Source organism: Cydia amplana, chromosome 12 (genome assembly GCF_948474715.1).
Source record: "Cydia amplana chromosome 12, ilCydAmpl1.1, whole genome shotgun sequence".
Classification (NCBI taxonomy): domain Eukaryota; kingdom Metazoa; phylum Arthropoda; class Insecta; order Lepidoptera; family Tortricidae; genus Cydia; species Cydia amplana.
This window is the reverse complement of record NC_086080.1, coordinates 6,145,218-6,168,375: the sequence shown is the minus strand read 5'-3', so window position 1 is coordinate 6,168,375 and position 23,158 is coordinate 6,145,218. Positions and strand designations below refer to the sequence as shown.

Genomic DNA, 23,158 nt, shown 5'->3' with positions numbered 1-23,158 from the left:
TTTTACATGTAATGTTTTTGATAGGATCCCATCTCTTTTTGTAGGCTGTCCTTCTTTTCAGGTAATCATACCCATACCATACTGATACTATGTATACACATATCATAACTATATACATCTTTATTCATACTCACATCGTACATCGTAGTGTACCTTTACTTTCCCTACTAATTGTAAGAACTAAAAGGTAAATTTGTTATCGCATATATTTCTATAGGATTACAAACTTATTTATGCAGTTATTAGATCTTTAGAACGTGACTAATATTGCAGTATTATTAGATTTTTATTGGCTTAAAAAGCTTAAACCTAATTACGTTTCAAATTTGGAACTTGTGGGTATGCTAGAAGTACCTTAGAATAATGATGATTGTGAGTGATTGTGTCAGTGACAAAACTAAGGGATTTTAAAGTGCATTAATTCTTAGATTACATGTTCAAATTAAATGTTATTAGGGCGGCACTGCCGTGTCCCCAGATCCTTTGTCCTTCCCCGGGCCTCAAACTATCTCCATGTCAAATATCATCAACATGATATTGGTTCAGCGGTTTAAGCGTGACGAGATAACAGACAGACAGACAGAGATACTTTCGCATTTATAATATAGTAAGAATAGGATATATTTAATTTTTCTTGTATTAGAAAAGCTAATTTATAACAACTAATCTATTAAACGAGCAATTCTTGTATATATTTCGGGGATCTCGGAAACGGCTCTAACGATTTCGATGAAATTTTATCATATATGAGGGTTTTCTGGGGTGAAAAATCTATCTAGGTAGGTGTTATCTCTGGAAAAACGCGCATTTTTGAGTTTTTAGGTAGGTAGGTACCTATATGTTTTCCAAGCAAAGCTAGGTCTCCCAGATATTTAAACTTTATACGGCATACGCTGTCAGCTGTCAAATGTACAAAAACAAAACATTGCAAATGTGATTCATTTTGTTTCATGTAACCTTAGGTACAGGTATTATAATATGTAATAATTCCAGAAATAGTTTTATGTTTATATAATATTTTAATGTTATAATATGATCAATGAATAAGGTAAGGTGGGGCAAGACTAACAGTACAAGGATTCCATACAAGTGATAGTCTTACCCCGGTGTCGTCTTACCCCACCTTGCCTTACGTATTAAAATTGCCCGGGTTATTCGGGTCGATCCTGTATGTAAGTACAATAGTACTTATACTAAAAAACTATTCACAGATTTTTGTGCATTCTTTAAGATTTCCTTAAATGTAAAATAGAAAGATATACGTCGTATTATTATTACATATAATATATATTCAATGCCAATATATATAAGTAATAATAATATGACGTAAACATTGCCAATTAACTTACAGTGCCCCCAATAAAAGTTTTGTTGACAATATATGTAATACTTTCTAATTCCCGTGCCACTTAATCAGCTGTTTTAGGTAAATTTGTTATGGAAATTAGGGCACGGAAATTAGAATTCGTAATAAAAAAATTCGCCAAAAATTTAAATCGTGTTTGACCAAACTGTTATGTTATCGCTTACATAAAGATACATAAAGGGCTCCTAAATATGACAATTGCTATTGAAAAGCTATGTGGAAAATAAAATTTATAAGGGGCATCGAAATTAGAAAAAAATTGTCGCCCACCCGGATTCCGAAATACTTACGCAATTTGCTCGAACACGCCGCGGCTTGACTTACATCCGCTTGCTTTGAGAGACAGCCGAATACTGCCAGTACAGGTGAGGCGGGACACGAGGCGGTTCAAATACAAACGTCGGCTGTCAGAGCCCTTTGAGTTTTGCCGACGAAATTTTACTCGCGCGCTCGGACAAAATTTAAACATCGATCACGAGTTATTTACCACAATGAAGTTAATAGTATATGTGCTCAGTGATAGTAAATATCATCTAGTTTAAGTATTTGACACTAAATTAGTGATACTAATGTAGAATTTTTCGTAGGATTTTTCATTATGCTCAAAAGTAGATTCCGGACAGGGCACGGGAGTAGTAATTTGAGCCTTTAGGTGTTTTTATGTGTACTCTAAAAACCAACTAATCAGTGAATTCATATGGAACTCGGTGTGAAAGTGTGACTTCTTTATGTAAAAAAAAATTGGTAAGTATTGTCTGATGCTAACCCGCGATTTTCATCACGGACAGAAAAAAAATCGTGTTCAGAAATTGACCCTTATAAACTGTTTTTATCAGTTATTATTGATTATCTTTGTCCGTGTCACTGGTTTCTGAAAAATAAACAAATTATTATTACTCATAGAAATAGAAAAGTTCACAAAGAAGGTACCTATTTTGACCACAAGAAATAAGTCTATAAGAATAATTGAGCTCATTTGGTCAAGATCATTTTTTTAGACTAAATCGTAATATAGGTGGATATCACTAGTTCACATTGAATATCACTAGTTCACAAAAATGTAATCTAGATGTCTTTATTAAACTAAACATACGATGCTATCACTCAAATTAAGTTGAGGCAAGCACGAGATAGATGTTAACGTTTCTTGAGAATAAGACAGCCATCTAACTAATTTATTGATGATTCCTGTTCCTGATTTTATTTTTAGTTTTATATTGTTCTTGTTTCTGTTTTTCCTGTCAATATGTGTGTATTGTGGCAAGCTAATAAATGGTTTATCTATCTATCTATCTAATTATCAAGACGAATGTAACATGCCCTAACCCAATGAGTTTCTGTTGTATTATTTCCGAGTACGATCACTATCACTACGATGATCATAATGTCAATAAATACTGCATCGGTAGCCAAAAGTGTGTTAGGTATAGTAAAGAAAGTTGATAACGAGTACATAATAATAACGAAATTTGCTAGCCTTGGCGAGGAAAAAGAATATAAATAAGGGTACCTACATAGTTCTTTCTTACCTTTGGAAACAATTTGGTCCCAAGGCTGAATTTCCGTTGATATAAACCAATCAAATACTCCATTAGTAATGAAGATGATAGTTGCCATAAGACACATCATGATACGCCACTGAAAGCGGTTCCTCTGTAAAAATATTTTAGGTTTTACTGTCACAATCACTGATACTTTTATCTTATATCCGCTAGTAGTAGTACTTATGTAAACATTTATAACTCAGTAATACCAAATATTACCTAAGGATATTTGTTTTTAAATAAATGAATAAAATAAATTATTATAAACTGAAATACATTATCATACACTAAAAAGTGACCAAGTCCACCGGCCTTGCCTTATAGCTGGGTGGGTGGTCTTAGCTAGTGGTCAGGATGTCAGCCGCGTAAGCTGAAGACGCGGGTTCGATTCCCGCCTCGGCCACCGTAGTGTATCATATCTTTTTCAGTTTATAACTTCATCAGTTCACAGGCAAAATAAACCAACAATTTTATTTCATTAACAAAATATAATTAAATAACTAACCTATAAAACTTAAAAAATATATGAACTTATAAATGTAAAAGTAGTGTGACTACTTAAAAAACCCTGTTCCCTAGTTGAAAAAATTTTTTTTTTAATTTTTTATATTGAAACATTTATCAGATATCACACTTACCACGTCAGTAACGATGTTCGAGATTAATATTGGCTGCGAGAGAGAAGTGAATGCTGTCAGTGTGTTTCCAAGTGCCATTAGAGACCCACTGAAGTTTGGAGACAGGTCTATGTAGTTTAACTACAATTGATTAAAATGAAATTAAAAATACGAAAGAATCATATTACGTTAAACATCATATTATTTGTAAAGTAATTAACCTAAAATTAAAACTACCTACAAAAATAAACTAACATTAAAATAAAGCTACTTAAAAATTAAACAACAATAGAAAAAAAAACCACCTATGAAAGGTCCCCCAAGTTTGTGCCCTGCGGAAGGGTGCCCATGAGGCTGGCTATATTACCCCGCTGGATAGCTATGCCTATTTGTTGACCTAGGAATGAGCCAGCCCAGGGTCAACCGAGGTCTCAAGTATTTGTAAATAATCTTTTAATAAACGCATGTAAAGTCAAGGAAGCGAAAAAGAGTAAGCATGTAAAATGGCAACGAAGTACGAAAGTTAAAAGATTATTGATGCCTACCATCCAACCGACGTGGACGCCAGCAAGCAGTCCAACTCCAAGAACCAGCAAAATAACGGCGAATGTACTGTTTTCAGTGAACGACACTGCCACAAGGCAAAGCGCTGGTACAATTTGTGCTGTATAAAAAAGAAATGCGATATAATTAATATTTTTGTGTATTTAAAATTGTAATCCCGAAGAAGAATTATCACAAGGAATTCTTAAATTCTCCTGTTGGTCTCCTGTTTATTAAAACGAGTTTAGTTAAACCAAAAATATTTCTGCCCTTATATGGGTATATCATATAACAACATACCAATACTGTTGGATGTGATCCTTGCTGTCTTTAAAGTGACGATGCCTCTGTTGGTACAATAGTCGGACACAACCCCGTAGACTGCAGATAACATAATACTTGCGATATAGGGCAAGGAGGACAAAATGCCGCTCTGAAAAATTAATGTCACGAGTTGGTTAACGTTACAACGATCAATATTGAAAATGTGGAATTTAATATGACAAGAGCAAAATTATGTGTAAAAATATAGAAACTCCAAAACGGGATTATCCCCCCCTTCTACACTTACATAAGCCAGTCGCTTGTTTTAATTAAAATGGTTATTTTAGAAAATATATTGGTCATCGTAAAAAGTATGTAAATGTGACTTAGGTAGGTACTCACTATAAAAAAATAATTAGTGTGTCTACTTGAAATTCGGAACAACATACTACTAAATACGTTTTTAATGTTAAACTTATACATACGTTTTTAATGTTAAAACCGAGTATGTAGAACATGTAAGTAGGTGTTTGAGTGATGAAAAATACGAAACAAACTCCAGAAGCTACGTGTGCTGCACATGCTCCCCATACGTGCTTTGAAGTTAGAATTTGTTTCCATGGAGTTTTCATCCTCTGAAATACAACAAGTATCATTACGAATGAAGCGCAAATCAAAAAGTATTGCCGGATATTTTCTATGGAAAATAATACGTACAAAATATTATGTATTTTCCAAAACTAAATACCTTTTTTACACCATCATCAATTCTTCCTAAAATGAAGGTTTTCTCTTCATCACTTATTTTTTTGTGTTCGGTTGGGGAACTAGCAGCAAACATAGTCAGGAGAATAAAGGCCGCAATACACACGGATCCAAACAACCAAAATGTAGCAGGCCATCCCGCCTTGCTAGATGACAATGCTCCACTTGATTGGAATGCTATAACTGTGCCTATTGTCGAACCTGGAAGGCAATGACAATAAATGATACCACTGTTAGTATAATTTTAGTTATAAACCATGCACGACATGTACTGGGTATTCCTGCAGCTGAGTTTATTAAAAACCGAAGAATTTTCACTATGTTTAAAGACCTCGTCCAATTTTCATAACATCTATATATTGCCCTTCTCAAAAAAAAAAATATTGAGAAATTCCTGGTCATCTGTTCATCTTATTAAATCATGTCATATTTTTTGCACCTGAATATATATAGCTGGCAAATCTGCCTCGTTCAGTTGCTGGCGCCCATTTAGACAGTACAGTCTGGATGCTAGGGTACACTCCTGCTTGACTTAGTCCTTGTATCACCCGGCAGCAGCATACTGCTTTCCATCCTCCCTAGCATAATTGCAACCAAACTTATGTTACCTACATGCAATTTAATATTGATGTCCAAAAATCATGATCTTCAATATAAATATAGTTACGGTTCAGACACGATCTATCAGTAAGTATTACATGAATAATATTGTCCTTCCTTTGTTCTATTTCAAGTTTTATATCATTTCATTCTATTAGTTCACCTTCAGTAATAGTATTATATAACAGTATTATGTAGTGTCTGGATAGAATTATACTGTTAAACTTCTTATTTTATGTTTTTTTTTCTTTTAGTGAAAGTATTCAAAAAAATATGAATGGCAAGTTTTAGGCCTGTAACAACGTTGACAATTAACAAAAAAAAATATGATTATTATAATAAACTAAACAAACAAACCTATTGCAATATTTGCAATGTTACAATAAAGTCTTACCCATGCAGCCACTGAGGGAGTGATAAGGGAAACTACTCCGTTAACTAGCATGCATACTTGCAGAGGTATCTTCCCTCCAAAACGTTGGGCAACCATTCCCATAGGAAACATCATCAGAAAGTAACCTAAGAAAAATGAGTCTAAAATCAACTCTTGGATTGATTTTGGCCACTCATAAGTCTGTAAATAATACAGGAATTGTAATACCAAGCATAAAAACAGATAAAGTAAACGTACTGGTGCTCGACGCGGTACCAGTACGTCATCTTAAAACTTAAGTCATTGTCAATAGATGTGACAGCAGGGTGTCATCTTTTGGGCATTAGCACGTAAAGCACTAGTACGTTTACCTTAGCTTTTGTTCTTTAGTTTTGAATCCAGTTTGAATGAATAATAGATATCACAGTGAATAATAGAAAATACAACAAAATATCTACTTAAAAGATAAAAAATATAATTGTACCATATAAACATTCCAAATACTTTCAGATGTTTCATTCTCCTTGCTTGGTTTTGAAACAGTTCCATTTATTTCAGATTTCAATGAGTTTGTTCCATTATTGTTTTCTTCTTTCATGTCACTGACATCAACTGTATTATTGTAAATGCTTTCATTTATGAAACCACTAGAATTACTAATGGTATTGGCATTTCGTGGTGTTTTAGACATTGCAACAACAGTTAGACCTATATGTGCGCGTGCCGAATATGCTACTGTCAAACTGAACAGTAAGAGTGCAACTTGTAAATGTCGAATTCCATACCCATAAGACAGAGGTATCTCTGGAATAACTGCAAAAAATAAACATATATTTTTTAACTAGTGTCTAATATGATGTATCCCCTTCCTAAAACCCAGAAAGGTGGTGGATTATAGCAATAGGAAGGGTGAATGTCTTCTGATTGTGTTTCCGTATGTACTTACTATCCTTAATAAGTTCTCTGGTCGGCACTTTTTGATATTCACTTTCCCGTTCACTTTCCTTCATTGTGTCAGTAATTAATACTAATATCCAAATAATAAAATTAATTGTATGACAGTTAATCCTGCCTGCTAGCCGGCCTCTATGGAACAAGCTATAATGAGGTGCCAAGATAAAAATATTATTTACATTATATCTGTGTCGTTTGTATAATGTGTTTAGAGTTATCTTGTTTAACTTGTAATTAACTTGTTTGTAGTGTAGGTACCTACGTTAATAACTATATATTTTGCTTTGGCTTCAGATTATAGATAGCACTTTTAGTTATACTTGTTACAACCAGATTCCGATTATATTGGTGGTGGTATGGAATTAGTAATTTTGGGCATCTTAATTTTTAAACAAATCTGCATTTTATTCCACCCTTCTTTTCACCCCCAAAAGGGATGACTAAATGGAGGTGGTGGGATTGGCTTGGACTCCTGGTTGAGAGACTGTGCACAATTCGGGATGAATGGAAAAACAATGGGGTAAAAAAAAATCAATTTACAGTATTTTAAGACATTAAAGATCCACATTTATTACATTCCATTTGGTTTCAGTTTTTCTTCCATTGACGTTATCTCGATAGATTTTTCGGCTTCAACGTTTTCTTCATCTGAAATGATCATCAAATTATTTTATTAAAATGACCGCTAATGTGCAAAACAATACAGTAAATGCATCAATAAAATATAGTTCAGTACAGGCGCGGCCCGCCTTAAGGAGCGCTTGTGCGGTGCACTCCCATAAATAATCAAAATGAAATTATGGTACTTATTTAATATATTACTATTTAAGATCGATCGTAAAAAACTCAATACCAATTAAATAATAACCTTTATTCATTATACTTAAGTTTATAGACAGCTCACCACTACCTACACGGCGTACTCCTATAATTTCATAGAAATCAAAGGTAACGCGCGAAGCGGAGCGCTTTGGATTGCGCTCCTATGGAAAAAGATTTAGTACATTCGATCAATAGGAAATTCAATAAGAGCGAAAGAGAAGCTTCGATACAACTCCGCGCGTGAAACAGAATATTTTCTATGAGGAAAGAGGCAAAATCGGTGCGGCGCTCCGAGCCCGGTTGATCTGCGCGCGCATCCCGCGCGCCATGTTGATATTGTTGTCACTTGTTTCTAAACAAACCTTAGTCAATTTTAAAGTATGTGCGGGAATGCAATTTTGTCTTTTTTTCATTCTAAATAATGAAACAAGAGTTTAAACAGTTAAAGCCATTGATATAGAATAAAGAACTGGATACCCAATCAGCCGCAAAAAATGGCCCCACAAAAGTAACGTTGAAACAGATCACGCGTTACTTTTTCGTTTAGTCTTGTTTGAAACGCTCAAATGTGAAGTTGTCAACAATTACGAAATGTGCCGTTAAAATATGTAAAAATAACAATGATAAAACAAGGAAAAAGGATGGAATGTATTTCTTTCGGTTAGTTCTTTGGATAGCATTACATAATTTATGTAATCTGGTGGTAATTTTATGGTTTTGAATAAATTAATTTGTTAGTACCAAAGAAGGGATGTCAAGGAACAAAAATCTAATGAGTCGATGTGAGGTCAACATTTATTTTTATTTTTATATGGAATTCGTAAGGAATAATATTATGTTTAAATTCAAGATTTCCAAGAAAACCTATGCGACGTGCAAAGTGGACTGCTATTTAATTATAGCAAGAGATAGGGGTGATGCAGTTTTAAACAAAGCAAAACGGCACTTGTGTAATCGGCCCATTTCCCTGTTTCCGACAACCAATAAGGGCTTATATCGACTAACTGTAAATGCTAAACCTGTCTGAACACAGCGACAACCACAGGATTTTTTTGGGTTATTTCCACCAACTCGCTTTGGTGGTAACTAGTGGGAATTATTTTTCCCAGTAGTTACCAGTGGTAAAAGGTGGGAAAAAAAATCCTAGTAGTTACCACTGATATCAACTTGGTGGTAACTAGTGGGAACAACCCGATTTTTTTTATAAAGTATGGACTTTATAAAAAAAAATCCAATCAGTACCTAAATGTCCCCGTGCACCCGTGCGATGAGTAAATGTAGATCTAAAATACACAGTTATTTTATTTAATAAGTTGAATTTATTTCAAGGAAATTAGTATTTAAAGACGTATACTTACTTATTAAAAATTTAATTTGTTTGAATTTGAACCACGAATTAATTTTATTTAAACTCCCCATTAAATTAAATTTGTTTTATTTATAACTTCAATTGGTTTTTCTGTACAGTAATACCTATTCAAGTGTACCAAAGTGACTCCATTCGTTCATTATTCTCGTTTGACGTTGCTTGACGTAAATACGTTACGTTTTGTGCCAACGGACTAAATTTTTTAACAGTGTTGGTACTTATGTATGCAAATTTGACACTTAATGCTTACGACATTAAGCTCTTTTTTGTACGAAACATTTATCTTGACTCAAAATTTACGTAAGCGTTTTTATCATCAATGCAAATGGTGCGAAACGTCATTGGGATCCACATTTCTTGACGTTTTTGTTCTGCTTTGTGTGTCTATTTCTTTTATATTAAGTCAGTGGTTAAAGCACATAATTTGTTTGTTGTGAGGTGTTTAAAAATGAATGAATTTAACGTGAGAATGTGAAAAAGTTTACAAAATAGACTCGAGTTAAATTATGGACGACCTTGAACTTTCGTAGCAATGTTAGTCAAAAGCAAAAACTTATATATTTTTTAAATCAGATCAATAAGTAAAAACACCGTGGTTGTGTTGTGTGAATGTGATAAAAGTAACTAGCTTATTTTGTTTTTCGTGTTACCTATACGTTTTGTGTTTGGCGCGGGCGCGGGTGACGGCTGTGCGGTGAGTTTGTTTGGACCGAAACAGTTGTGTTAACAATTTAGTACATCTTTCCATAAAATTTAAATAAAAACATTATATCCATTTGTAAAATGAACTGCAGTTGGCGTCTATCGGTCGTCAAGATATTCGTAATACCGAAAATCTATGAGAGAGTTCAATGACCGGGTGGACGGAAACCGACATCTAGGTACTTTGCGGCGGTTAATTGAATGTGTAGGTTTAGTTTTTGTTTTTTATTGTGAGTGAACACCCATAATACATAGCTACCAGCCGCCTCTGGTTCAGTATTTGTACAAAAACATTTTACTAGGCAAACCACTTAACAGAAATGTAGTGAGTACTTAAAAAAACATGTTCTTACTCTCACTGTATTATTCTTAATCACATTTGCTCTTAATATAACGGCATAAATTAAACATTAGTGTATGATTGGTAGTTTCATAATTTTATAGTCACAACAAACTCAAAATGTAATCTTTAAAGTTGCTACAACTCGAGCTATGTTTTGTTTTACAAAACATTAAAAATCAATAATTACTTGTTGGTGAACCTACCATTGCTCTGGTCCCAAGGTTGCTTATCTGCAGACATGAAGAGGACAAAAACTGCATTGCAGACGGATATAATAGTAGCCATGACGAACAGGACAATGCGCCACTGATGCGGATCATACTAGAACAGAAGATTTGACAAAAAAGTTATTGGATAAACAGTGATAAGATTAGGTACATTCTGATTGCGTCTGCCAAAGTAGACATTTCAGCAAGAAACGGTATTAATACCAAAAGACTTACAAGCTGCATGTTTAAACAATAATATTCATTAATTATTATCAAGACTAATACATTAGACAAGAATAGTACCGCTGTAAATATGACTACAAACTGTAATAATTTGATATTCATTTGATTTTAGACAAAGCCTCATAATAAATATTTCGTAAAGAATGATCACTCTGTTGAAAATGTTGAAATTACCTTACTCCATTGATGGCGGCAGACTAACAACAAATTAACAGAATCTCAGTTTTATTGGCAGTGCAATGACGAAACATGACTAAAGAAACTTACCACATCGATGACCACGTTAGATACAAGAACGGGCAGAAAAGTGATGCCTATTGTTGAAAAGGTATTGCCAGTGGCTATCAAAGAAGCGCTGAAGTTAGGTGACAGGTCTATGTAGTTAACCTGAAAGTATAATATGTATAAGAAATTTTATTTTGCTGATTCCTAAACTATCTGGCTAATTATTCTCAGGTTCAGACTTAATAATATCATTTAGGTGAACATTTTTTTGCCAAATTTCCATGAAAATTGGTCAAGGAATACCTAATATATTATCTAATGAGATGGAACCTGAAAAGTGCACCCGTACTCAATCATATTAGCTCTTTACTCAATCGAAAAAAGGCAGTTGTTCTTTAATTGCGAATAATGTTTGTCTGTCCACAATCCAAAGAAACTCTTTATTTCAGTTGAGAAAAAGGACGTGACAGATGATAAAGTATGGCAAAGAAGGGGTGTAGGAGGGGGTAGGCACGCTCAGGTTTGCGACGCTGAGCTACAGGTCTACTCACTCAAGTCCTTCATACACGTCCCCGTCGACCCTGGATCTGCCGCCGCGGATCAGGGTCGAACCCACCCGGGGTTCACTGCTGGGTGGGTCGTACACCCCGGAAATGCTAGTGGTCGCGACGGGCGTCGCATTATTTACCAACAACCCCGGACCACTAGCAGCCAAGTATGAGGGCCATACCTGGTGTGTCAGTCCCAACCGCCGGGTAATCCTTTTCCCCTACCTTTGTTCCTGTCTAACATCCCGTGATCCAAATAGTCATTTCCCGTCTCTACTCCTATCTTAATCCATTCTCTCTCTTATCCCCCCCCCTCCCCTATCTTCCATCCTTTGTTCCACTACCCTACCCTATTACCTCTCCGCCAATCCAAGGTGTCATACGTACCGTGCCGATGGATGCGTGGCTGGTGGCGAGACCAGTCGTTAACGGCGTCTCTACGAAACCGGGACGAATCGTAGAAGTATTCTAGTCCTTCAGTCGGCAAGCGGGGCTCTGCCGTTCTGTGACCTCTTTTCCCTAGCTACTCGTGGGACGTTTATGGATAATATAAAAGAAAAAGAAGAAGATAGTTTAGACGCCATTTCCTCGGCTCTGGAGTCGATCCTGGCCGATGATCGTGTCGGAGCGAAGGAGGCTGTAGAAGCCTCCAGTACGCCCGAGGTTTGCTCCCAGGGAGGGGAGAGTGAAGCTGTGGTCGATAGAGACGTCGTCGTCTCTGGCACGCCCGGCGACAGCTCCTCTGCCAAAGAGCCGCGTAAACACAAACGCTTGTCGGGTGCTGCTCGCAAGAGGTTCCGCAGGCTTATGGGCGACGGGGTAGCCAAAGAGCAAGCCCTGTCAATGGCCCGTAAGCCTAGGGCGGACATCCCTGTGGAGAAGCCGGCCACGGAGAAAGGCCCTGTAAAGAGGGTCCGCTCTGAGGACGATTCTCCACAGGGATCAGCGAAAAAGGCCCCGAAAATCCGCGCTGATACCTCAGGGGAGCTTCGGCATCCTAGCTTCCGGGAGGTAGCGGGGTCCTCACGAGTAGGGATCCGTAATTCGGACCCTATGAGTGAGGATCAAATGAAGTCGGTCCACCGGCACCTAAATCTCGCCATGGTTAAGCAATGGGCGAATGCGAAGGGCGGTGCACCGCAGTTTCTGGGCTTCATTCACAAGACAGGCTGGATACTTGTGACCTGTGTCAACCAGGTTAGCAGGGACTGGCTTGTGAAGGAAGTCCCGAACCTTAAGCCGTGGCCGGAGGCGAAACTCTCGGTCATCCCTGAGGGTGAATTGCCCAAACCAGCCACGGCTATCACCTTCATTCCGGAGTCCGAGGCGGCCTCTGTGGAGGAAGCCTTGGCGCTGTTCAGGGTCCAGAACTTTGGCCTGAACACAGAACTCTGGAAAGTTCTCGGGGAGAAGGCTGAGCAGGGTGGCAGGGTGGTCACTTTCGCTCTGGATGAGCCTTCTGCCGAGACCCTTAAGGCCAATGGTGGAGAAGTAGCCATTGGCTTTAAGAAGGTGCTGTTCCGACTAAAAGGGGGGCCAAATGCTCCCCCAGCACAGCAGACGAAGCAGCAACCTCAGCCCCTCGCTGAACCTACTCCTGGGCCAAGTACCATGGTACCTGACAGCCGAAACCCTATACCCCAGGGCTCCCGTGGCCGTGGGGGCGGGCAACCGGCAGCCAGAGGCACAAGGGGCGCGATGAGGGGCATGGTACCCGGACGGGCCAGACCCACAACCTCAGCAACAGGAGGACCTCAAGGGACTCCTAGTGCGAGAGGCAGGGGAGGGCCACAATGGGTCACCAAAAGGGCCAAATAAAAGGCGTTGGCCCTATGGCACCCGCGAGGGTCCTGCAAGCGAACATCCATCATGCGGCAGCTGCCACGGCCATTGTTGAAAGCCGGCTTGCAGGACACGTCGACCTCGCATTACTTCAAGAACCTTGGGTGCGAAACTCAACCATACTAGGACTGAACTCGGTTGGTAAAGTTTTATACAATACTAACGGAATTAAGCCTAGGGCTTGCATTGCTTTTGGCAAGAACATTGACTTTCTACCTGTTCCAGAGTTATGCACAGACGACCTGGTAGCAGCGTATGTAAATCTCAAGGGATGGAGCGGGCAGAGGATTATACTTTGCTCGGCATACCTCCCTGGAGACAGGAATGACCCCTCTGCGGAACTCACAGCCGTGGCCGACTATGCCCGCAGACACAACGCAGAAATTCTGGTGGGATGCGACGCTAACGCCCACCACACCAACTGGGGAAGCACTGACATCAATGATAGGGGTGAGTTACTACATGACTTTCTTCTATTCAATAACTTCCAAATTCTAAACATAGGATGTACACCCACCTTTGTCACTAGGGTTAGGAAGGAGGTTTTAGACTTGACTTTTGCATCCTCAAATCTAGCCAGGCATATACAGAACTGGAGGGTAAGTGATGTGGAATCGCTGTCAGATCATAAGCACATCTGTTTTAATATATGTTTTTCTCTCAGTGTTCAAACGGTCACCTTCAGGGATCCCCGGAGGACGGACTGGGAGGGCTACAGGAGCAGCCTAGAACGTAATCTGGAATCCGCAGCGAAGGTGATAAAAACGAGGGAGAGTTTAGAACTTGCGGTAGAGGTGGTCTCAAATGGCATTGTAAATGCCTTTGAAGAAAACTGTGCTCCCAAGGTCAAATCAACTAAACGTGTGGTCCCATGGTGGAACTCCAACCTCAGGAGGCTCAGGGCCAAAGCACGCAAGTTATTCAATAGGGCTAAGAGGACAGATGAGTGGGAGGTCTATCGGAAAGCCCTAAATGAATACAGTAAAGAGATTAGGAAAGCTAAGAGAGCGTCATGGAGGAGGTTCTGCGAGGACATTGAAAATACGCCTCAAGGAGCGAGACTTCACAGGATACTCTCCAAAGCTAGAAGTAATCAAGTGGGCCTTCTCAGGAGGCATGATGGCTCCTTCACTGCTAGTGAGACGGAGACTCTGGAGCTCTTAGCTGAAACTCACTTTCCAGGGGCAGGACAGTCACACGAGCCCCAGGTGGTCAGAGGCCTGCATAGGCCCTGCCCGGAGGACTGGAGGCAGGCTGCCCTCGTCATAAGACCCGGGATAGTGAGGTGGGCCATAAGCTCGTTTAAACCCTACAAGACGTGCGGCCTGGACGGAGTAAGCCCTGTGCTAATGCAGCGAGGAGCTGAAGTCCTAATCCCGCATTTGGTTAGAATCTTCAGAGCTAGCTATGCCTGGGGACATCTACCAGAACAGTGGAACAAGGTCAAGGTATTATTTATACCGAAGGCTGGGAGGAAGGATTACGCGTTAGCCAAGTCCTTCAGACCCATCAGCCTCTCCTCGTTCCTCCTTAAGACCTTGGAAAAGGTAATTGATAGGTACATCAGGGAGAGCTGTCTTCTGAGTAAACCCATACACGACAGCCAACATGCTTACCGTAGGGGCAGATCTACAGAGACTGCCTTGCTGGAGCTGGTTGACAGAGTGGAAAGGGCTTTGGAAGACAAGGAAATAGCCCTATCGGCCTTCTTAGATATTGAGGGCGCTTTTGATAATACACCCATTCGGACACTGGTGGAAGGGCTTAGGGCCAAAGAGGTGGACTCCACCACTATCCGCTGGGTGCAAAGCATGCTCTCAAGCAGAATGGTTAGGCTGGACTTGCTTAACACCACACTCGAAGTGGCCACTGTGAGAGGCTGCCCGCAGGGGGGTGTCTTATCTCCCCTGCTCTGGACTCTTGCGGTGGATGGACTTCTGCACAAGATGGCGGAGCTCCGAATCGACACACAGGGGTACGCTGACGACCTTGTTGTGACGGTGAGGGGCAACTGCCAAAGTACTTTATCAGACCTTATGCAGAGGGCTCTCAACACCATAAATACATGGTGTGGAGAGAATGAATTGTCTATCAACGCAGATAAGACAATTATAGTTCCATTCACGAACAAGCGGAAAATAGACAAACTCAAACCGCTTGTCATGAATGGTAAAAGTATTCCGTTCTCAACAGAGGTCAAATATCTGGGGGTAACACTGGACCAGAAACTGACCTGGAACAAGCATGTGGACGGAATTATACAAAAGGCTAGATCAGCCTTGGCAATATGCTGTCGTTTAGCAGGCAACCGATGGGGTCTAAAACCCAAAATTGCCTTATGGCTGTACACATCTATAGTGAGGCCGATAGTGTCTTACGCCTCTGTAGCATGGTACAGGAAAACGACGCAGAAGGTAACAGTGACGAAGCTTGGCAGCCTGCAAAGAACTGCCTGTGTCATCGTCACTGGAGCCATGTCATCCTCCCCGACGGCAGCCCTAGAGGCCATACTAAATCTACCGCCCCTTCACCTGCATCTGGAGTTGGAGGCGAAATCTAGTATGCTTAGAATAGCGGGCGCGAGGAGAGGTAATTGGTTATCGAAAACTCTGAGACTGTTTAAGGAATCAGTGTATGATATCCCTGTTCTTGGGATGCCTTCCGACACTATGGCACCCAAATTTTGTCCACTCAAACATTACTCAGTGGAACTCCCCAAAAGGGAGGACTGGTCAAACAGTCAAATTAAGTGGAAAGAAGGAAGCCTAAGGTGGTACACTGATGGCTCCAAATCCGGATCTGAAGTAGGCTGCGGAGTATACGGTGAAGCGCCTAGGAAAAGCATCAGCTTAAACCTAGGACGTTTTTGCTCTATATTCCAGGCGGAGGTATACGCCATCCTAGAATGTGCGTCAATAAATCTGCAAAGCAACTACGGTAATCACACAATCTATATCCATTCGGATAGCCAGGCGGCACTCTTAGCCCTAACCTCTGATGTCACCACATCGAGGCTGGTTGAGAACTGCAGGCAACTATTGAACAACCTTGGAGCCAGGAACAAAGTTGTTCTACGTTGGGTCCCAGGGCATGCGGGTATCGTAGGAAATGAAAAGGCCGACGAGCTCGCGCGAGCAGGGGCTAAAGGGATAAACTACAGTCCTGAGCCGTTTTGTGGTATCCCCAAAAGCCTAACGCGGCTCACCCTAAAGACCTACTGTCAATACGCAACAATTCAACTCTGGAGGGAAACAACAGGTTTGAACCATTCCAAAGCGCTTATCAAGGCCTTCAGCAAAAAGGCGTCCTCGAACGCCTTAGCGCTGTCTAGGAACCAACTGCGCAACTTGGTAAGGGTGCTTACTGGGCACTGTTGCCTAAATAAGCACATGCACACCATGGGGAAACGTGACATGGGGCGGTGCAGACTCTGTATGGAGGCAGAGGAGACGCCCTTGCACATCCTCACAGAGTGCCCTTGCCTAATGCGTACTCGTGACTTAATCCTGGGCGGGCACATATTGCGCCCGGAGGAGGTAAAGTCTCTCGAGTTCAAAAAGATCCTGCAGCTATTTGAAGTTGCATGTTTGGATCGAGAGTTGTAGTAGGTGGCGATCACAATAGATCAGCGATGGTCGCAGTGATACATAGGCTTTGGAGCCTTATATAGCCCCTAACAAGAAGAAGAAGAAGAAGATGGCAAAGAAAGAAAATGAGAAGAATGGAATAACATTTGATAAATCTTACCATCCATCCAGAGTGAATGCCTGCAAACAGTCCTACTGCCATAATTAACAGTATCACCGCTAGTCCACTGTTGTGTGTGAAAGAAACTGATACCAGGCACACTGCTGGACCCCATTGCGCTGCAAAGAATAAGAAAAAAAATCTACAGGTCAAAATCATAATTTTCGGCAATTCCAGATAATCTTACGTCGAAGAAAACATGACATACCAAGACTGTTGCACACCTTACGCGCATTTTTAGTTGAGAGATAGCCCCTGTTGATGCAGACGTCGGAGAAGACTCCGAAGCCAATATTGGCGATAGAACTCGCTATATAGGGCAGTGAGGATAGAAGTCCACTCTGTTTCAGAAACATAAACGTTAAACACTATACTTACTTAAACAAACGGAATTATTTTTCAAATATTTTTTTTACGTTCATATTTAGTACTTACCTAGTACAATCAGAGACATTCCCGGTGAACCACCTTAAAAGCAAAAATCGTTTAAACGTTTTGCAGACGGTCAGGTGATATCAGAAAAGTGACGACTTAAAAATGTGGGTGTTGAAAAAAAAAGGCTAGCTCAGGTAAAGTTCATTGTCGTCTATTGTTATGTGACGGCCGACATTTGCAAATTAAGATAAGGAATCAAAAATGCTTCCTAATTGGTTATCTTTGTGGGGGAGGCGAAGATTAGTCTAAACAACAACAAAATGTCCTTACTACCTATAGTTTTCCTCATTACCTGTTTTTACCCTTTTCAGTATTAACATAAACAATCCTAAATGCATCATAATTGGTTATATGTATGGAAGGCGGCGGAGTTTAGCGCGCTCGTAGGTAAGGATCGAGGTAAAAAAAACTGAAGTGGTTCACCGGCAATATCCCCGATATTACCTAGGACCTACTGGCTTTCAACCTCCATAATAAGCATTACCAAGAAAAGCTAATTATCTCTTGCTTATAGGATATATTCATACAAAAAATTAAAATACATGACATTCTATGAACATATAAGAAAAAGCTGGCAGGGATTTGGAGATTATATTCACGATTCTCACTCCAAATTATGAATGCTAAGTGATAAAAATGTGTATAAGTACTTACATCCTTGACGTTAAAGCCGAGTATGTAATGCATGTATGATGGTATTTGAGTAAAAAGAAAGACGAAACAAATCCCGGCCGAAGTGTGAGTAACGAATATAGACCAGACGGGTATCGATGTGAAGATACGTTTCCAGGGTGCCTTGGCAGCCTAAAACAATAAATTTCTCATGGTAATATCGGTGTCGCGAGTGAATGAAGAGTATATAATAACATGGACATAAGAAGACGAAGGCACTTACTCAATGCACTGTTAGTGCTTGAAAATGGAGACCAAGACTCTCCGAAACATGTCGCGCGAGTGACTAAAAATACATGAGTGAAACCGTAAAATTAGCTTAAAGATGAAGGCATATTATGCTTGTTTGCCAATGCAGCGTATCAACTATTTTGAGAGTAAAGAAATAGTTGCGGGGCGTTTACTAATTTGATCATAGCTGATATCCATTACAGAAGAGGTTGCATAATAATCCTCTGCAAGATTGGATTTAAGTAGTTCTTAATCACCTTTTTCTTTACGCCATCATCAATCTTGCCTAAAATGTAGTTTTTCTCATCCTCGCTGATGGTCTTGTGAAGATCAGGGCTGGCAGCTCCAAAGATGGTTAACATTAGACAAGTCGCTATACACAAGGCGCCTATGATCCAGAAGGTACTCGGCCACCCGGCTGCAGTACTGGCCAGTAACCCTGCTATTTGAAAGGCAATCACTGTGCCTATTAGGGTTCCTGAAAAGAAGAAGTGACTTTTGTTGAATTCATTCCAGGAGTGCAACTTCTAAAATACTTATGATATTGTAGCCCAGACACAGAGCCTACTTCTATAAAATAATTATTAACGAAATGCAAAGAGGAGAAGGAAATTTTTTTTCAAATCGTATATCTTTTTAAGAGAACTAATATGAATAATTATAATTTATCTTACCAGTGTATACAAAACTGCTAATAGTGGCCTTTTCACTGACAGGGACCCATTTGGCTAGAAGGCAGTGAGCACTTGGGTATAGACCAGCTTGGCTTAACCCTTGGAGGACTCGACAACAATACACGGCCTTCCAGCCACCCTGAAGTATAAATAATTATCATAATTATGATGACAGAATGAGGAATTGTATGATGTGCTCTACTCACTGCCAATATGAAGGTACACGGAAAGAACATGTCTAGTCACTCTGACAACATTTTGAGTAATCGCGGTTTGAAAGGAACGATGTTATATAATTAACCATATAATTTTCGTGTGTGGGTGTTTTAATTACAGAGGTAACAGAAGCTGTAATAAATAGTACATTGAGAGCTCTACATTTTGAGCTTAAAATCTCATTTATGAAAAAAAATACTAGACATGTTCTTTCCGTGTACGGCGTGTACCCTTCATATAATACAATTATACTGTCATTACTTCAAAAAATTACAACTATTTTAATAACCTCATTATCTTCCGTAATTATTTCTATCACTCGTAATTCCATCATTCTGATCATTCACACGATTCCAACCTCAAAAATCAATAATGCTAATTCAGACGTATTATCATCTGGTATAAGTTTGTATAATTATTATATGTATTTCAAATGTAGGTTATATTATTTTATAATAAAAATATCTTACCCAAACAGCAACGGACGGAGTCGCTAAAGTTACGATTCCGTTTATCAGCAGACTTATCTGAAGTGGCAGCTTCCCGCCAAAACGTTGACAGATCATGCCGGTGGGAAACATGGCGATGCAATACCCAACGAAGAAAGCACCTAAGATCAAATCATGTATAGGTTTTGACCAGTCGTACGTCTGAAAGGTGATGTTAAAACATAAAACTTTCCTTGAGCGGTCTTAAAACTAAGGTAATGTTTGTCAAGATGTTACAATTATTGTAGAATACTGATGTGATGATAGTTCTCCTCACATGTGCCCCCAGTTCGACTCAATGGGATCGCTCTTGAGAGAGTCAGTAGGTTTAAATACTTAGGGCATATTGTTACCGACGACTTAAAGGACGATGAGGATATTGAGAGAGAACGGAGAGCGTTATGTGTAAGGGCGAATATGCTGGCCCGAAGGTTTGCTAGATGTTCAAAAGCGGTAAAAATAACTCTGTTTAAGGCATTTTGTTCATCCTTTTACACAGGTAGCCATTGGGTCAGCTATACCCAAAAATCGTATAATGCTCTGCGAGTGGTGTGCAACAACGCCTGTAGAGTGCTGGTTGGGCTGCCTAGGTTCTGTAGCGCTTCAGCCATGTTTGCGAAGGCTCGAACTGATGCCTTTGCAGCAATCATACGCAGAAAGCGGCCTCATTACTGCGTAGAACCCGGGATAGCACAAACAGCATTCTAAGGATGATTGCTGATCACGTTTGTTGTCCCATAATGATTAGTTTAATTAAATTAATTAAGTCTAATATAACTTTTAAGTAATAATATAGTTTTTAAGCCTTATAATATGTAATACTAACACAATGGGATCACTGTTATCTTAAAGTAAATAAAATATACAATACAATACAATAGTTACTTACCCGATAAACATCCCATATACTGCCTTCTTTACTACTGTTAAAAACATTTATTTCATTACCACCGTTAGTGGTATTAAAATCAAAAGCATCAGTTATATTAAGTCCTGTTCCATTTGCTTCCATGACTGTCATATTTAATGTAGATTTTTCATGAGCAATGGCACTGGTCATCGCTACTATGGTGACTCCTAGGTGGGTTCTAGCCATATAACCAACCAACATGCAGAAAAAGAGAATTACGGCTTGGACATGACGGATTCCATAGCCGTAAGAGGGTACATGGGTTCCTTCTGAAAAAAATTAAGGCATATATACTTAAATACAACACTTCCAAAAATCCTTATTTTGCAGATGAATTTAATTAAACTGACCACTTTCACTTATCACATCATTAACTGGCACTTTCTCGTAAACTTTGTTCTTTTCCGTGATCGACATTTTGAAACAAAAAATCGTGTCGCAATAGATCTTTGTTCACATACGGTATAATATATGCACGAGGAAATTAATCTGAGGCAAAGAATGCCGAGATAGCGCTTAACAGATGCGGAAGTTTGCTTAAAAAGAAAAATATGATATGAAATTTATTCAAAGATATAAAGAAGCCAAAAGTCCAAACTCGGGGTTTGCCAGAGAGCTATGGAGCGCATATTAGGTGTAAAATTAAGGGATCGAGTCCGAAACACCACGCTGCGCTCTAAGACTCGAATAATGGACGTAGCTCGGAAAGCGGCTAAGTTAAAATGGGACTGGGCTGGTCATGTCTGCCGAATGCCGGACGACTTGTGGGCCAAGTTAACCACAGAGTGGGAGCCCCACGAGTCTAACCGGGGAGCCGGCAGGTCTCGTCGGCGATGGTGGGATAACTTAGACTCCTTCTTGAGAGGCTGGCCAGATATTGCACTAAATAGAGACGAGTGGAAGAAGAGGGGGGAGTCCTTTGCCCAGCATTGGGACACAGTGGGCTCTGAATAATAATAATAATATAAATTTAATATAAATACTGTAAATACAAAGTAAGTAAGTACTGGTACTTTGGATTAACAGGTTGATAATACAATAAACAATTGGTAGATACATTAATAACAATATATATATATAGGTACTGAGTTCTGAAAAACTGGTAGCGATAGGTAGAGATGCAGACACAAGCGAGTGTAATTTGTCCCGAAGCTAAATGTTCGAGCAATCTTGTCATTTCGGACGCGTACTCACGATGCCGCGCCAGTAAATCGTCCTATTGCCCAAGACGTACTTAAAATGTAATTATGATTTTAAATATCATTTTTAGACATTGATAATTAAAACCATTGGGTGGTAATCAAAAGAAAACGTTTTGATCGATATTGCACGTCTAAGTGAAAGGCCTGAGTGGACGCTCGGAGCGGAGCGTTCGGCGGGGCGTGCAGCGTAGTGTCGGGCTCACAAGTGATTTGAGCAGCGTGCACTAAGGCCGCTCCTATACGTTTGCATTTGTTTGACATGCACGCCGCACGCCCCGCCCCGCTGCACGCCCAACATGAGCGTCCACTCAGGCCTTACACTTAATTGTAGTAACGCTTTGTCAGTCGTGATTACTTTTCCGGGCTCTATACGAATGGCCGACAATAAGTACGTAGGTATTAAATATCTACAGTTATCCATTTGCCATTAGCGTTAATAGCTTTTTGATATAGTTTAACCATTTGCATCAAGTGATAATACTGTTTAAATATGAATGCACGGATTATTCATTTGTCGTTACTTAAGTACGTTTAATATTATGTAATTTAGTGTTATTGATAGTTTGGTAAGTATATTATATTACAATTGCCGGGAATACGCAATGAATTCGGGTAGTTTACAGGATTGTACCTTATAAATATTAAATAAAATTATGTATTATTTAACTGTATACCATTATGATAATTTTACTTTAATTCTGAGACCTCTGACATTCCAGGCGCTAATGTACTAAGTATTAAACTTATTAAACTTAGGATCTATTGTAAGGCTTCTACTGCCATTTTCAATTATGTTTTTTTTCTCTCTTTTTTTCCCTCTCTTTTGTACGCATGTGTGTGTGCGTAGGTGCTAGCATTAGTTTAAAATTTAATACTTTGTAACTACCTGTGAGTTCCTGTAATTGGCTTCCTGTTTTTAATCTTATTATCTTTTGAAAGTTTGTAGCTGTTGGTTCTCCTTAACATAAATAAATAAATAAATAAAATCAATGTTTTATAGTTTACATTTTTATAAACTGAAGCGTTATCAGTGTGTTTCAATAAAAAATCAGTTCTATTTTTAACAAAAATAATATTTATATGGAGTGTTAACCTGCTTAAATATTTGCTATGGGCACATCAGTGGAAAAAAGTCAGACCTAAAAGCAATTAAGGCACAATATGGTCCGATAACCTGCTACAGCCTAAAAGAGGTACTAGTATAATACTAAATATATTGCATACAACTAACGTATATTATAGTTGTATGCAGTC

The 23,158-nt window shown here is 39.3% G+C and overlaps 1 protein-coding gene across 1 annotated transcript; it reads right to left on the bottom strand.

Annotated features, from left to right (window-relative positions):
* Window positions 1-2,182: 2,182 nt before the first annotated feature.
* Window positions 2,183-21,162, bottom strand: LOC134652705 (uncharacterized). Its single transcript, XM_063507869.1, has 22 exons — window positions 21,053-21,162; window positions 20,682-20,971; window positions 19,775-19,954; window positions 19,089-19,227; window positions 18,672-18,892; window positions 18,166-18,315; window positions 17,285-17,417; window positions 17,077-17,195; window positions 10,982-11,101; window positions 10,466-10,583; window positions 7,602-7,674; window positions 7,019-7,158; window positions 6,557-6,885; window positions 6,094-6,273; window positions 5,539-5,677; window positions 5,083-5,300; window positions 4,820-4,969; window positions 4,371-4,503; window positions 4,073-4,191; window positions 3,549-3,668; window positions 2,896-3,019; window positions 2,183-2,237 (listed from the first exon to the last, which is right to left on the bottom strand). The coding sequence occupies exons 1-22, from the start codon at window positions 21,117-21,119 to the stop codon at window positions 2,206-2,208; spliced, it is 3,294 nt and encodes a 1,097-aa protein (XP_063363939.1). The 5' UTR covers window positions 21,120-21,162; the 3' UTR covers window positions 2,183-2,205.
* Between the last annotated feature and the right edge of the window lie 1,996 nt (window positions 21,163-23,158).

Coding starts and splice junctions, on each gene's coding strand:
- LOC134652705 (XM_063507869.1), bottom strand. CDS start 21,119: ATGTCGATCACGGAAAAGAACAAAGTTTACGAGAAAGTGCCAGTTAAT. Junction 5,678..6,093: donor CTCCCTCAGTGGCTGCATGG/GTAAGACTTTAT, acceptor CAATTATGCTAG/GGAGGATGGAAAGCAGTATG. Junction 4,970..5,082: donor TTGATGATGGTGTAAAAAAG/GTATTTAGTTTT, acceptor GTTGTATTTCAG/AGGATGAAAACTCCATGGAA.